General features: G+C 44.9%; 2 protein-coding genes across 2 annotated transcripts; both read left to right on the top strand.

The window, feature by feature from the left end:
- The first annotated feature begins 423 nt into the window (after positions 1-423).
- LOC4339505 (uncharacterized) lies at positions 424-3,416 on the top strand. Its single transcript, XM_015783544.3, has 4 exons — positions 424-1,259; positions 2,391-2,511; positions 2,600-2,876; positions 3,038-3,416. The coding sequence occupies exons 1-4, from the start codon at positions 499-501 to the stop codon at positions 3,196-3,198; spliced, it is 1,320 nt and encodes a 439-aa protein (XP_015639030.1). The 5' UTR covers positions 424-498; the 3' UTR covers positions 3,199-3,416.
- Positions 3,417-11,957: 8,541 nt separating this feature from the next.
- Positions 11,958-15,015, top strand: LOC4339506 (uncharacterized). Its single transcript, XM_066310970.1, has 4 exons — positions 11,958-13,104; positions 13,193-13,330; positions 13,454-13,558; positions 14,476-15,015. Exons 1-3 carry the CDS (start codon positions 12,847-12,849, stop codon positions 13,493-13,495), a joined length of 438 nt encoding a protein of 145 aa, XP_066167067.1. The 5' UTR covers positions 11,958-12,846; the 3' UTR covers positions 13,496-13,558; positions 14,476-15,015.
- Positions 15,016-16,622: the final 1,607 nt, after the last annotated feature.

Here is a 16,622-nt window from a genome sequence, read left to right as displayed (position 1 = left end):
AAAGAGAGAGGGGGAGAGATGACGATGACATGTGGGGCCCACGTGTCGGTGGGTCCCACATTTTTTTTTGAATGACATGTCGGTCCCACAATTTTTTTAACTCTAATGCCACGTAAGCGACACGTCGACGACACGTGGGACGAAGAGCGGGTCAACACTGCCACGTAGGCGCCACATCAGCCAAAACCGCTTCCAAAACCACCAAAGGATATAGTTTGCATCGGTTTTGATAGTTGGAGGAGTCTATATACCTGGTTTTGTGGTTCGAGGATATGAATCATACTAGTTGAGGGAGTCAAAGTATAATTTTTCCTTTTTTTTTCCCACCGGGCCACGGCGCCCATGGGCCAGGCCCAGGCGAGGCATCCTATTCCGTGACGTGGATAAATTTCTTTTTCGTCTCCCCTGATCGCTTCTTTCCCCATCGAGAGTTCGCCAGAAGGAAGAAACCTAACCCTAAGATTGCGATTCGGCGGCAGCGACGAGGCGCGGGCGGAGATGAGGAGGCCCACCATAGAAGAGAAACTGGCGACCTACTCCATGTTCCAGGTTCGTCAGGGATCCACCGTCCCGATCACCGCGCGGGAGTGGCTGGACTCTGTGATGGCTGGAGTTGGCTCGATCTCTCTGGCGGTGCGGGGTGCTGGCTCGATCTCGGCGGCGGCAGGAGCGGGAGATGGGGCTTGCTCGAGCTCAGTGGCGGTGGCGGGGACTGGCTCGATCTCGGCGGCGGGAGCGGCAGATGGGCCTTCCTCAAGCTCAGTGGCGGTGGCGGGGACTGGCTTGATCTCGGCGGCGGGAGCGGCAGATGGGGCTTGCTCGAGCTCAGTGGCGGTGGCGGGGACTGGCTCGATCTCGGCGGCGCGAGCGGGAGATGGGCCTTTCTCGAGCTCAGTGGCGGGGGCGGGGGCTGGCTCCATCTCGGCGACGGCGGGAGCGGGACATGGAGCTGGGTCGAGCTCAGTTGCGGCGGCGGGGTCAGGCGAAGCCCCGGCGAGGAGGAAGAGGACGCCTGGGAGATGGAGGAGGATCCCTCGCACGCTACCTCATCCTTGCCTGAGAAAGAGGCCCATGACATGGGAGGAGCTTCTCGCGGACAGCTTGGACATGAGCGATGAGGTTCACTGCTTCAGAGAGGAGGATAAGCCCGCTTTCCGCAAGTCCAAGGCGCAGATGGCCAGGTTCTATCAGAGGATGATCGACATCGAGAATAACAAGATCAAACAAATCTTCCGACCCCGCGTCCCATCCGATACACAGTATGTTAAACCCCTTCTTCTTTCTTTCTTTTTTTTTTCTCATGGGTATGTCAACTACACCACTAAGAAAACATCATACAAATAGAACTTTCCTTTCGTAGATCCTAACACACGTGAAATAGCACACCCATTATATTCCTCATTACAAAGTTCATGTGAAAAACTATCATTGTTTTTATCACTTATAAAACAGTAGTGACCGCAAACAAGACATCGATAATTCAGCTTAGAATAGATCTCCTAAGGACACAAGGAAGAGGTGGAGACAGAAAAGCCAAAGTTACTTAATTTGGAGACGAATTCTGTACAATCCTTTAAATGGGTAAACTGACATTACAACTTGCAACCATTTTAATTAATAAGAAATGTGGATTTTTTAAGCTGCATTTCCATTCTTGGTCACTGAAACAGTTAAATTATAAAACTTCAGTTGATTCATTTAGCTAGTGGTAAGAGATAGAACATATTAACAATTGAACTCTTGTATATGCAACGGATGTAATAGTTGAAGTACGCTATCGTCATAGTATTTTAACTCATCAGATGCATCATGTTCCTGTGCAAACATAGGTGGCCATCTTTTATACAGTCTAGCAACTCTTTGGTACTTGGCCAACCTTCACAAAAGGTGCTTGCATTTATAAATTGAACAATCAAAGGTCAGATATGCGACAGCAACAGTGAATCTGAAAGAATGTCAGGTACTAACTTCTAGAGTTAGTTTGACCATCTCAGCATCCCAGGATCAAATAAAAATTTTCAGGATGGTTTAAGAATGTGCAGTCCAACTTAGGAGTTGCCATTAGTCAATTCTCTGAGTTTGAAAACAACACTAAAATCTGAGCTAATTTTAAAGGAATGATCCATCCTGTGTGCTGCACTAATATTCAATAATTATGTTCCAATCTGGATGGCAGACACAATCTGGATGGGCTTGACCAAGGTTTCATGCATGTTGGGTAATGAATATTCCCGGGGACAAAATTAAGCTTGGGTATGGGTATTCACTATTGATGCCCGCCATGCCCAATTGTCATCCCTATCTATATTCCTGACAAAATTAAGTGAATACCTAAAATTGGTTTTGTCCAACACACTGTTGAATCTATTACTCTTTTGAATATATTGCAGCGAGCAACATTTGACCGCAGAAGAGATGGAGGCAGAGTTCGCTGGCAAGAAAGTTTCTTCCCAAGCTTGTCACTTTGCCAATTTAGCAATTAACCACTACAACAATATTGAGGAGAACATTGTAATAGCCCTTTTCCTTGTTTGCTTTCCATGACATCATGAGTCTCAATGTTGTAAACTAATAAACCTTTCTATTTTTGTCTGTTCAGGTTAAGATTGAGCTTTGTACTGTTCTTTTATCAAATTGTTTTCATGAGATCTGTGGGTCCACATACGCCCATGTCAACTTTACTGCCAGGGCTGAGGATGATGATCAGGCTAAGAAGAGACTATACTTTGCAGAGCTCAAGTTGAATCCGGATCTTCTGGCAAAGAGGAGGGAACGCTTTGTAGAGTTGAGCCTTGATCCAAATATTGTTGGATGTGCTGATGATATCGAGCCCATGTGTGTCGTCTCTATACACAATCTTCAGGGTTCTTGTTTTGGTATGTTTATTACTATCGACTTATTTACTGTATTCTCAATTTACTGTGTTCTGATTAATATGCTTGCTTATTTGTAATTACTGTAAGGTCTCTATTTATGTTTGTAAGTGTGATAGTAGGACCTCAGCGATTTATTCGATATGTTGATGTTGCTTTTGTAGGTGGATGCCATGAGATCAACAGGAGAATTGATTATGTAATGATCAGGAATCAGGACTACGAGCGTTGTCACGCATGTAGCGATCGTATCAAGCATCCATACGGGACAGAATTTATTGCAGGGCATGATAGTTCCAAGATTCCGTATTACACTGCAGGCTGATGTAATAATAATATGATTAGAGCTATGACTTGGAGTATTGTTAGAATTTAGACTCTTTATTTATGCTTTGACATCTATGTGCGCGAGTGATCTCTTCTAATGCGCAAATATTACCTGATGAAGTAGCCAGGATCTTTAATGAAGCCTCTATGGTATGTCTACTGTAACCAGGATCATTAATGCTCTATTCAGTTGCTCCCTCTGGGCTAGTATTATTAGTGGATGAAGAAAATTGTCGTTTGAACGTTCTTTTTAGTTATGGGACGAGATATAAATCATAACTACATGCTTTAAATCATCTATAAATCATCTATAGTGAATTCAATACTCTCTCCATCCCAAAAATATAAGGGCATGTACAAAGGTAAAGTCTAATATGGTCTCTTAGTTAGTACATAATATTATTTAGAGACTATACTACTGCCATAGTTGAGACACCAATCACTCTTTAATAATTAATGCACCAAAATATTATTTTACTACTACCTTTCATTCCTTTTCTCCACTCTCATAACAAAATTTCTTTTAATAAATGTTTAGAGTCAACTCTGAGCTGTTATATGCATAGCAATCATACTTTTCTTTTCTCTCCTCTCTCTTCCACATTTTTCTTCTCTCCTCTCTCTTTCACATCATCAAATTTACTTGTATGGCAATAAAGAGAGACTGCTATTATACACGGTTGTACATGCTCTAAGGCACAACCACTCCTGACACAAAGAGCAAGGAAGAATTTAATCACCTCCTTAATTGAATCACATCCGTACATGCAAGTAATGTGATTGGGAGACTTAATGGTACATGAATTAAAATAAACCAAATTTAAAGAACCAAGAGATGATAATTAATGTATGCATGCACGCCTTATATTATGAGACATAATAAAAAAGTGGTTGTGTCTTATATTTTAGGATGGAGGGAGTAGCTAATACATACAATAGTTACCTATAAACATATACTACACTATTGATACATGGTCCCACTTGCCCTACACATATTGCATCTTGCAGTCCGTGCTACGGCTGGCTATAAATCTGTAGCCCGCTGCTTGTTTCTCTCCCCGATATGTGTTTATAGCTGACTTATAGTCTGGTATCACTGGTGGAGAAGTAGTTTTTACTCCCGGTTCGTAACCCCCTTTAGTCTCGGTTTTCCAACCGGGACTACGAATCCGGGACTAAAGATCGCTATCTTTAGTCCCGGGTGAAATAACCGGGAGTAAAAATCTATCTTTAGTCCTGGTTGGTGTTACCAATCGGGACTAAAGATGGAGCATGCCAACCGGGACTAAAGATAGAGCCAGGCTGATCCCTGGCTGCTCCTTTATTATATTCTTTTCTTCATTGTTTTTAATATATTGATTTCACTCCATCCCCATCCCCAAAATCCCAAATCAATTATCACCTCCAAATCCTTAAATCGATCATCTCCAAATACATCACAAAATCTTTAAAAAAAAATTACATCACAACTTCTACAAAATTCATCACAAATACATCACATATTCATATCACACACAAATCAAATACATCTCAAATCCGGATCATAAATTCTCAAAAAAAAAAAAACAAAACAAGCCGCCATCTTCCACCTGCCGCCCAGCCGCCACCTTCCGCCTTCCGCCAGCCAGTGCCGCGCGCCGGCCGCTGCTTGTTAATGGCTGCAATAATGGCTGCAATCTAGGAAACTAAATAATGGCTGCAATGCAGCATGCAAGACACTCATCTATAGATAGCCAAAAGGCCTGAGGCCCGACGCTTGGCCCACGGCATGGCATTTTGGCCCGGCCCAAGCACGGCACGACCCAAACGGGGTCGGGCCCGTGCCGGTCCGGCCCAATCACCGGGCGTGCCTGGCCCCTCCACCGGCACGTTGGGCCGGGGCGGCACGGCACGATGGGCCGCAGGCCAGGCCCGACACATAAACAACAGGGAGTAAAAATAGACATTATATGCCACGGTCGAAGAATAGGGACGTCAAATAGACTTATTTAACTATATATATGTCAGCCCAACGAGGAGGGAGGGACAATAGATTTATTTTAGCTATATATATGTCACAACCCAAAGAGAAGGGAGGGAAAATAGACTTATTTTAAAAAAGGCACGGTGGGCCACCCGTGCCTTCGGGCTAGCCCGGCATGGCCCGACTACTAGTGGGCCGTGCCTGGGCCAGAGGTGCAGCCCATAGGCCGGCACAGCCCGACTACTAGCAAGTGCCGACCAGGTCGTGCCTGTGCCGAACCGTGCCGGGCGGGCCTTTTGGCCATCTATACAGTCATGCCGTGCAGGGCTTGCGAGCGTGACATCATGTATGACGAGGAGTCTTTGACCAGCGACTCCCTGGATGAGGCCAACGAGAGAGTGCATGTGGTCCTGGACTCCATGGACGCTGCCGGCGATGAAGTGCTCGTGGTCGTCGACTCCATGGACGATAGAGCCGGCGAGGAAGTGTTTGTGAACAACGAGGGTGATGGTTGACCACCGACTCCATGGACAACACGGCCGGCGAGGAATTGCACGTACGTGATCGCCGACTCCATGGACGATGGCTGGCTAGTGACTCCATCAAAAGTGCAATCTCCATTTGCATCAAATTTTGAACAAGTAAGCACTTAAGAACATTTTAGGGATGCTATCACTGGTGGAGAAGTGCTTTTTACTCCCGGTTCGTAACCCCCTGTAGTCACGGTTTTCCAACCGGAAAACCGGGACTACGAATCCGGGACTAAAGATCGCTATCTTTAGTCCCGGTTCAAATAACCGGGATTAAAGATGAATCCGGGATTAAAGATCCCTATTTTTAGTCCTAGTTAGTGTTACCAACCGGGAGTAAAGAGAGAATAGTGGTAGTCCCAGTTAGTCCCCTTTTCTTTTTTTTTATTTTCTCCCAAATCAAGTGGGAAGCATATCCCCAAATCAAAGTAACATCCTAAATCCACATCATAAATAAAGTAACATCACAAATCTTAAAGTTACATATACACACAAATCAAATACATCACAAATCCTAAAAAGTTACACACAAATCAAATATATCACAGGTCATCTCAGATCCATCCAATAAATCACAAAATTATACATGTGAATCACAAATTAAAAAAAACAGAAAACAACGCCGTTGCCGCTGTCCGCCACGGCCGCCGGCCCGCCGCCGCCTGCCACGGTCGCCGGCCCGCCACCGGGCACGGCCCCGCCGGCCGCCGCCTGCCGGATGGGAAGGGGAGGATGGGCAGGAAAGGGGAGAGGAGAAGGTAGAGGAGAGGGGAGGGGATGAGGAAGGGGAAGAGGTGGAGGGGAAGGGAGGATGGGCAGGAAGGGAAGGGGAGAGGGGAGGGGATCGGATGAGGAAGGGGAGGAGGTGGAGGGGATGAGGTTGTAGGAAACGGAGGAAGAAGGGAAAGAAGGGGAGAGATTCGATCTGTGGAGGAGAGGATAAGGGATAGGGATTATATTGGGAACACCAACCGGATCCGGTTGGTGACACCAACCGGATCCGGTTGATCCTCGGCCCCCTGACATCAATCTGACAGGGGATGAACCGGGACTAAAGATGATTTTTAGTTCGGTTGGTAAGAATGCCTCTGTGGTTTTCAACCGGGACTAAAGATTATTTTTAGTCCCGGTTCTTTTTGGAACCAGGATTATTGTGGTTTTGGGTCGATCCAGCAAAGATTATTTCTCCACCAGTGTATTCTTGCTTCTAACACGTACGTGTAGGTTCTCCTTCATTTGCACGCAAAGAATATTTCTCAGATTTCCTAGTAAATAGAACCAATTTTCATCAACAAAAACAACATCAAACATGCAGGCCCTTAAACCCTGGATCAAGCATGGATACGCACCATTGCAACCTTGCTTTCTTGTTTGCATCTATCAAGTGTGACTTTATAGCATTCGAATGACGTCTACTGAGACCTTCTCGTATTATTCTTTGCACCTTGTACTTACTCAAATGTAATGTAATGGAGCACAAAGATCTCAAAGCGTTGTTTGTTCCTTGAAAGGAATGCCATCCAGGGTTTTATATTTTGGAAAGCAAGAAAATTTCGGTGGGCACCGAAATTTCGAAAAAAAAATTTGGGATATTTGCGAACGAATGTTTTGAAATTTAAATATATTTTTACTGAATTTGAACAAATTATAACCAAATTCATAAATATTTGAAAAAATTCAAAAATTTCACTCGAAATATTTGCTTGCCGGTGGGAAGGCGAAATTCCCGAAATTTCCATCCCTGATGCCATCTAGCACAAATAAATCTACTTGAACTCGCTTGCGGCCAAAGTTGCATATTCTATTATTAACATTAACATCAACCGTAATGCATTGATCAAAATAACTTTTACCTTGCTTCTAAATACGTTGAACTGATCGAATGCGAACGTTGAATAACTCTGCAACTTCCCTCGTCACATGGCGCTCCAGTTTTCCATTTGTGCTTCTTAATGCATTAGATATTTGTTTTCGTGTTGTACTTGGCACATCTTTCGTGCCTGCGAGAAAAAAAGGCTTTTTGACATTTCGTTTATGAGTGCATTATTCCTTATTCCAGGAGTCAAGATACAAGGTGGCCAAACGGGCCGGGCCAAACAGGCGGCCCGGGGCACGGCCGAACCTGTAGCAGGCACGGCCCGGCACGGCCTGCTACAGTAACGGGCCGTGCCGGCACGGCACGAGTAGCCGTGCCGTGCTTGGGCCGCTGGCCGAGCCCGCGGGCCGGCACGGCACGGCACGGCTACTGTAGCGGCACGGCACGGCACGGCCCGTTTCGCCGGCGGCCCGTCAGGCGCGGACAGGGCGGGCGGCGGTCGAATGGGAAGGCGCCACGTGGCACTAACGGCTATTTGACCGTTCAAATTTGAAAATAACCGTTGGGAGGCTAAAAAATTCATAAAAATTTCGAAAAAATTCCAAAAAATCTCAAATTTCGCCCTATAAATAGGGCATGAACCCCAGCCATTTCTCCTCATCCCACACTCCTCATCTTGTGCTCTCAAGTGTTTTAAGTGCTCTCTTTGTTCTCAAGTGTGCATTTTTTTTTGATTTTGACAAAATTTGCTCAAATTTTGTCAAAAATCAAAATTAGTTTCGTAGTTCAACAGTTTGATCGCAGAGGTTTGAAGAGCTCGCGGTTGGAAAGATGTAAGTAATATTCAAATTTGTGTATTATTTGTATTGTGTTTGTGAATTCAATAAATATTCGAAAATTTGTTTATGTCGGTTTAAATTTTCAGAATGGATCCGAACTTTCCATACCAGTCGCCGTCGTTCACCTTGGGTGATTTCGACCCCAACTACATGTCGGGGTTTGACGGTACCTCCGGATCGGCTCCAACTCCACCATCTGTGGAGGAGGTACCGGTTCATACGGCTGTCGTTGAGGAGGTACCGGTTCAGGCGGCGACAGCTTCGGAAGGATTTTCCGGAACCGCGAGCGGAAGTGTTTCGACACACACCGGCTCGAAGAGATCGAGAACCTCCGTTGTGTGGCAAAACTTCAACGAGATAAAGGAAACATGCCCCGACGGAAGGGAGGTATCGAAAGCCCGTTGTAGAATATGTAGGCAAATTTTATCTGCTCGTTCTTCTGGTGGTACAGGTCACCTCAAGCGCCATGCGGAGTCGTGTGCCAAGAAGCAAGGAATACAACTCCGGCAGCAGCAACTTATGGTAAACCCAGACGGTACGGTACGCAGTTGGGAGTACGATCCCATGGTTGCTCGGGAATCTCTTGTCCGGTTAATCGCCAGGCAAGATTTACCCCTGAACTTTGGGGAGTCCCCTGCTTTTGAACATTACATTCAGCAATCTCATAACCCTAGGTTTAAAGCTGTGAGTAGGCAAACATCAACTAGAGATTTAGAGAATGTTTATCACAAGGAAGCAACTGCACTTAAGGAACTGTTTAGTACATGTACTTTCTCTGTTAGTGTTACTTCAGATATATGGAGTAGTAGAGCTAGAGAGGATTATCTTAGCGTAGTTGTTCATTTTGTTGATGATGATTGGCAATTACAAAAGAGAGTTTTAGGGCTTAGGTTAATAGATGTCTCACATACAGGAGAAAACATAGCTGAAAGAATTAGGGAAGTAATTAATGAATTTAATCTTGCTGATAAAATATTTGCTGTCACCCTAGATAATGCATCTGCTAATTCTAGGGCTATTGAAATATTGCAACCTTTATTTTGTGTGTATGCTCAATCTTTTCTACTCCATCAGCGTTGTGCATGTCATATAATTAATTTGATTGTTAAGACTGGCATGAAGAGGGTAGGTGACCACATCGATGCTGTTCGTCAAGCAATCGCGTGGTTAACTGCTTCTAACCCGCGGATTGCTGTATGGAAGAGGTTTTGCAATGCGGCCGGTGTGAAAGCTCGTAAGTTTGCCACCGATGCAGAGCATCGCGTGGAATGCAACGTATTTAATGTTAAAAGTTGTTTTACCTTATAGTAGTTTACTTTCTGATTTTGTTCAGTCACGTGGTGGCCCAAGAAACAGTGACGGGTCTTCAGTACTGAACGAGCATGTTTGGGCAATTGTCCAAAAATTTCACCAATTTCTAGAAACTTTTTATGATTGTACTCTAACTTTGTCACAAGTTTATTATCCAACTGCTAATATAATTTTGCACAACCTTCTTGAAATTGCTACTTTATTTAAAGAATACGAAAATGATGACGTTCTAACTGAACCTGTCTTTCACATGAAACAAAAATATTTGAAATATTGGAAAAATATACCTATGTTATATGCTTTTGCTTTTGTTTTAGATCCTAGGTGTAAATTAAGGGGATTGTCTGCTATTTTATCACTTGTTGGAGATACTATAGGTGTAGATTATAGTTCTTTTTATACTGAGGTTAGACGTAAATTATATGAGGTTTTTGGAAGATATGAAGTAAAGTTTCAGGAAGTTCGCCAGCAGAGACCCCCTCCTATCCCCACTACAGGTAAGAAGATACAGTGGGGTAGGATTTGGGGTGGATCGTCTTCAATCCAAGGTGGTGGCAGTTCGTCGGCTACAAGTGGAGACGCCTCTTCGCATGTTGTGGCCGAAGAGTTGTCCGGTTATTTGGACAACGACGCCATCCACCACGAAGCACAAGATTTCAACGTCCTCGGGTGGTGGAATGACCACAAGATAACATATCCTGTGCTTTCAAAACTAGCACGGGATGTGTTGACGGTGCCCGTGTCGACGGTGTCCTCCGAATCGGCCTTCAGTCTATGCGGCCGAATCATCGAAGACCGGAGGATGACTCTGCGCAGCGACCACGTCGAAATGCTACTAAGCGTTAAAGACTGGGAGCTTGCTCGACAACATGCCCAATACACTGCGGACAACCAAGAATTGGCCGCCCAGTTCGAGCAACTCTACCTGGATCCAGACCAACCCCAGTAGAATTTTGTTAGAAATAGTTCTGACCTTTGAGCTGTACTCTTTTCTTTGTCATGGTTTTCTCATTTTCCACTATGAGTTTTTACATGACAAAGTTTTTAACGAGGCAGCATGTATCATTGTATCCTGTAATGATATAAACATCAATAAAGGTCATTACTATTTTTAACAAATTCTTTTGCAATATTTTCGCAAGTGTGGATTTATCTTTAAATTATTTCAAAATAATGAATCACAATCTATATTTTTAAATTTTTCAACACAACAAAAAATACCATTTTTTCTTTTTTTTAACATTAGCAAATCATTACTTTTTTAAAAAACTTTTATTTCCATTTTTTAAATACCATTTTTTCATTTTTTAACATTAGTAAATCATTACTTTTTTTAAACATTTTGGATCCATTTTTAATTTTTTTTTTCCTTATACATTTCCTTTGCTTTTTTTTTAAAAAAAAAACACTGTGCACTGGCGGCCTGGCGGCCTGGCGGCCAGTGCAGCTCAGCTGCCGGCCTGCCTTCACGGGCCGCCGTGCCCCGAACGGCCCGTGGGCCGCAGGCGTGCCGTGCCGGCACGGGCACGGCCCGGCCATCCACGGGCCGTGCTTGGGCCGGCGGCTCGGCACGTGGGCCGGCACGGCACGGCCCGTTTCATCAGCCGTGCCTAACGGGCCGTGCCGAAACGGGCCGTGCCGGACCCGTGCCCGTGCCGGGCCGGGCCGTGCCGCCCGTTTGGACACCTATACAGATACACTTAACATAGTGGATAATTAAATAACATAGTTTAGTAATATGCCCATGCTAAACGCTACGGTGAAATTCTATGTCTTTAATTAAACTTTAAAATGGATTCGGATGCCGTGAATAGAAAAGTTATATAGAGTACAAGAAAATATATTTTCCGCATGTCACGAATACAGATGTTCCATTCCATTTTTTGTTATGTGTGCTTTTTGAACAAAATTAATACACCCTGTTCAATTCACAAATGGTAATCATCATCGATCAATAACACCCCTAACCGTACGAATTTTCTCGTTTTTTTTGGAATTTTTTCGGCTCCTCAAAAAGGTTAAGCGTGGTTGGCTATTTTTGCAAAAAGCTCCTCGTGTTTGTAGAAAATATCGCACAGATGCTTAAATCGACTAACAACCCACCATATTTTATCCGGAAAACCCCTTATCTTCTAGTGAAATACAATGTGAAGAAGAGAAAATTCCGCTGTAAACATGGTAAGGGGTATTTATGCAAAACATCCATCCCCTACGGCCTACCCCCAATCCCCAAACCATCCCCCGATCCGGAACCAGATCCCTCTACGTTAGAGGGACGTCCTCGCACGATCGCCGTTCATCCCGCATCCAACGCTGGCATCGGCTCTGCGGCCGTCCGTCGTCCTCCCGCTGCCGCCGCCGCGCGCGTCGGAGCCGACGCCATCGCCGGCGCTACCCGCCACCCCCCCGGCCCCGCCGGCCGTGAGCGACGCGGGCGTCGTAGCCGGTGCCTGCGCTGGCGCTCCCTCCCCCCTTGTTCTCCTCCCACTCCGCCCGCCGGCAACGGGGCTTGAGGTGCCGGCGAATCCGACCGCGCACGGGCACCCCGCCACCGCCGCCCGTCAGATCCAGCGGGGAGAGGCTGGCCGTGCCCCCCGCGCCTCCACGAGGGGATCTGCGTTGAGGGGGAGGACGAGGAGGCTGCGGAGAAGGAAGACGAGGACGAGGAAGGCCCCAGCGCTCGTCGTCGTGCCTGCCTTCTTCGCTCGTTGTCGCTCTTCTGCCCCATCTCCGGCTACCGCCGTCGCCGTCGCCCCCCGGGTCCCCGGCATCGTCGCCGCTGTCGTGGCCTCCTTGAGCCCTTGACGAGGAGGGGCCCTTCACCTGAGGCCGCGACGAGAACAAGGACGAGGACGATACGCCGCTTCGGCTGATGGGTCGTGGCGGAGCCAGATCCAAACGCCTTCGACTCCTCCACCCTTGCCGTCGGCTTCCAGGCGGCGGGCAGCAGCAGGCATCGGAGGTGACCCGGGCACCGAGCAGGAGTTGTTCTTAGCGTGCCTCCTACAACGCGCCGTCGCCCGCGACGTGCTGGTCCCGTCATCAGCGCGGCGGCGACGCCGAGGTATGGGAGCCGCGCGCTGGTGGTGGCCAGATCCGTGCGTCACCTGCGCGCACAGGCGCACAGGCGGCGCAACAGCTGACGCAGCACGGGAACATCGGGTATGTGCTTCGCACACTCATCTCCATGGATAAGAAGCCTGCGAGGAATCTCACCGCCTGCCTTGCCGCCATTGCTGGCGCTGTCGTGAATAACAGCAATGGCGGAAAGTTGCCTGGTCTGTCACGGAAGCTGTTCCAGAAGGCGCCGTCGGAACACAAGAAGAACGCACTGACGGAGGTCAAGAGCGGTGGCAACACGCGGGCGCTCGCCATGGTGCTGCGCGGCGAGTGGGTGGACGAGATCGCTGCACTCCGCCTCCAGTTCGAGCAGAAGGACATTGAGGTACACACACAGACATATCCACCTCTTCCCCACTCCTCTGTGCCCTCTGTGGATGCCAACGTGACCTTACTGCGATTGCGGCGTTCAGGTTGAGCGCCTCAAGGACCTGTGCCTGTGGCAGCGGGAGGAGATCTGGACGCTCAAGGGCGCCGTGTTCTTCCCGGCTACACAACCGGACCACAACCTCACGGGACAGATCCAATACCTTGCTGAAAAGATCGCGGTGGCACGTTTTCTTTTCTTTTCTTTTCTTTTCTTTAACGTTTTTCAATGCAGACACTTCACTAACTCTATTGATTACCCACCTAATCACCTAATCTTCCGTCTGCAATCGTTTCACTATGTACAGGTTAAAACCAAGAAACATATGCCAAGATCATGCATGTTTTGATGACGAATACTGCTGTTCCCCAAGTACTGTACGCTGGTGCTTAATGAGAATGCTTTCTCACTGGTAATTTTCACATGCTCCACCATTCGTCTGCTACAAGTACGATTTTCAAAATCCAGATGGACCATTTGACTGCTACTGTCAACTGCTTATATGTGCTCCTTCATAAATTGCCTTCAAATCAATCTTTTTAAATCCAAAGTTCGTGCTACCAAGTTTGCAGTATGCATTTTCTTCTCAAACTTGATAGTCTGCTATGCAAAGGTAGTTCAGTGGTTCATTTCTTAATACCAGTTTTGAAAGTCTCTTTCTCCTGTTGTTGTTTGTCCTTACAGTTGTTCTCCCATGGCGATGAACCACTTAGCTATGATTCTCACCGTAAATTTCTTGCAAACTATTGATCAATTAATTAGATGGTTTGATATTTAGTTAAATATTGATCAGTCGCTTAATTTTCTTAATAGTTACATGATCTATATTCCAATCAGTTACTTAGTTTTACTATAAATTTCTTATTTCTTGATCGATAACTTAGTTTTGGTACATGATCTGCAATATGTAATCGATCTTGACACCTTGTAATCAACGTTGCTAGCTCCCAAGTCTCTCGATCTTTCGATTCTCCCCAATATCTCTTTATCGTTTTGCCATGCACACTTTGATGTGGTAAAGATAAATTACCTACTTAATTAACCTTCCATTAAATCTTTAGATTAGTACCTGGTCCACTTTTGAAGTGCCTTCTAATATTTGTGTTTTAAATCGTTAGATCGAATGGAATCAACTGATCTCGTTTTTCCAACCATAACATAAAAATCTCCTTTTGTGCAATCACAAAGTGGAGGTATAAGTAGCCATTTTACGTCTTCTGTGCACATCAAATGTTAGATGTGCCTTGTAAATTCTTTAAGTTATTTTTCAGGTAGATGCTTTTCCATTTTTTGCTGGGCCATCAGTATCTTAGTCTTTGTTCCTGACAGGCACTATCGATCGGCTAGATGTTCTTGAACTCTTGAATGCCTGATGCTTGATCAGTGTGTCCTACCAGGCATGATATCTCCAGAGTTCAGATTTGCTTCTTGTGAATACTGGCTAAGTAAAACTGGTAACTATTGGCAATTCGGCATACATACTACTGAAAGGACGGTCCTTCCAGGCGTGACATCTCCATGTTCCAGAATTTTTTTGTGTGTTTTCACTAACAAAGGCGGTTATTCTTTAGACATTTGGTGCTTTCCCATTCACCACCGCATGGATCTTTTGATATACTATGCAGGTAACTAACAGCACAGGCAATTATATTCTGCTCTTTCAAGATTTTAGAATGATCATGTCCTTTAGTTTGTATTTTTTGCATGTACCATACGATTGATCAGGCTAAAAAAGCATACCCCTTTGTAATTGAGAACATATTCTGTAATAGTTCTTTTAGGATTGCGAACTTCATTTGTGTTATATTCTCTGTTAAGGAATGTGCTAATCAGCAGAAGAATGACAATAGAGATTTTTGTTCCCTTCAATGAACCACCACCACATTTGCAGTCCAGCAGAAATTGAAAATAGTTGTTCTCCAGTTGATGGTGTAACAAACAAGAAGCTTGTAAGGTTCCCCAACCTATACAATATATTCTCAACCGCATACGGCAGCAGTCAAATTGTCCTCCGATATCAATATCTGGCGTTCTAATACCCGAATTTTTTTTATCCAAGCACAAGCAACACAGTATTTTCAAATGTGAGCACGCCAAACCCACATTTTTATTTATAGGCAAGATGCAACAGTGATTCTATTCAATCGAATGTCAACAAGCTAATTGGATTAGGGATGGCAATTGTGCCCGTTTACCCGTGGGTAAAAACCCTATTAGGATTGGGTTTGTTCTCCATTTTATATCTATGGGTATCTTATTGGGTTAAAAGCTACCCATGCCCGCTTTGCCCGTTTACCCGTGAAATCTAACTTATATGTAGGCTAGGAGCAAAATCCATTAGAATACATAAGCCATGTTCTTTGTTTTCTACGGTTTCTCTTTTATTTCCCTTATTATTTCTCTCCCTTTACTCTATCGCCGCCAGAGGAGAGACACGATACCGAGGCGGAGAATATTTGATGTTTTAAGTTCGATTCGAACTTAGAAACTTGTAGATTTTTTGTTCCACTGCTCTTGTTGTGGCGGGAAAACAGGCACGCCCGCGGGTATAAGGCGCCCGCGGGCAATGGGCATGGGCAACCATCCTTACCCGTTATGTAGTAATGGGTATACCCACGGGCACAAATAATCTCACGGGTATAGGTATGGGTAGGTACTACCCGTGCCCGTCGCGCCCAATTGCCATCCCTAAATTGGATGCTGAATTGAGTTGAGTACGTGCGCTTATAGACCAACAGCCCACCTCCTATTAGCCAGTTAGTGTTTGATTTAGATATTGGAACAACATAGTAGGTGTAACATTTTTCTACTGTTCAAATCTAATTCATCCACGAGGATCATCATCAAAAACGTAATTTGTGCTAATAATCTTCATTTGTTTTGCAAAGCAGTTTTACATATCAGTTGTTACAAATAATTGTAGCATGCATATAAATTTTTTAGTGTAATCTGAATAAAGCTAAGTAAGGTACCAACACGATAGTCACGAAGAAGAGAGTTATCGAGGCTGCTGATTTCTAGATGTTTTTGCTAGTAACAAGGCAGAAAAGGCCTATTCATCTATCGTGGACATTTACTCAAACTATTCTGTTCATCATAAGATTACTCAGATTGACTTGATTACATGGGCATGTTGTTTAGAAATAGAAATTCAAATATCGTGTGCTCACATTTGTAATTAACAGGTTGCATGTGCTTATATACCAAAAAAATGGAATACCCGAATTTTTTTTATTCCCAGCCGATTATGATAGGTCTGATCGTTGCTACGATGGTTAATACATGGGCATGCTCAAGAACTTATTGTTTTTCTTGCTTATTGAATGTATTTTTGTGTGCTGATTTTTCCCACAAATTAGTTGTTTCCTCAAGTATAATTCTCAACGTTTACAGGTTCTCTGTAAAAACTAAATCCTTACGTTGTTTAAATAAATGTTGAAATAATATTTTTATTATAAAATTAGCAATTAAGTTTC

Source organism: Oryza sativa, chromosome 5 (assembly GCF_034140825.1).
Source record: "Oryza sativa Japonica Group chromosome 5, ASM3414082v1".
NCBI lineage: Eukaryota > Viridiplantae > Streptophyta > Magnoliopsida > Poales > Poaceae > Oryza > Oryza sativa.
This window is presented reverse-complemented; position numbering and strand designations above follow the sequence as displayed.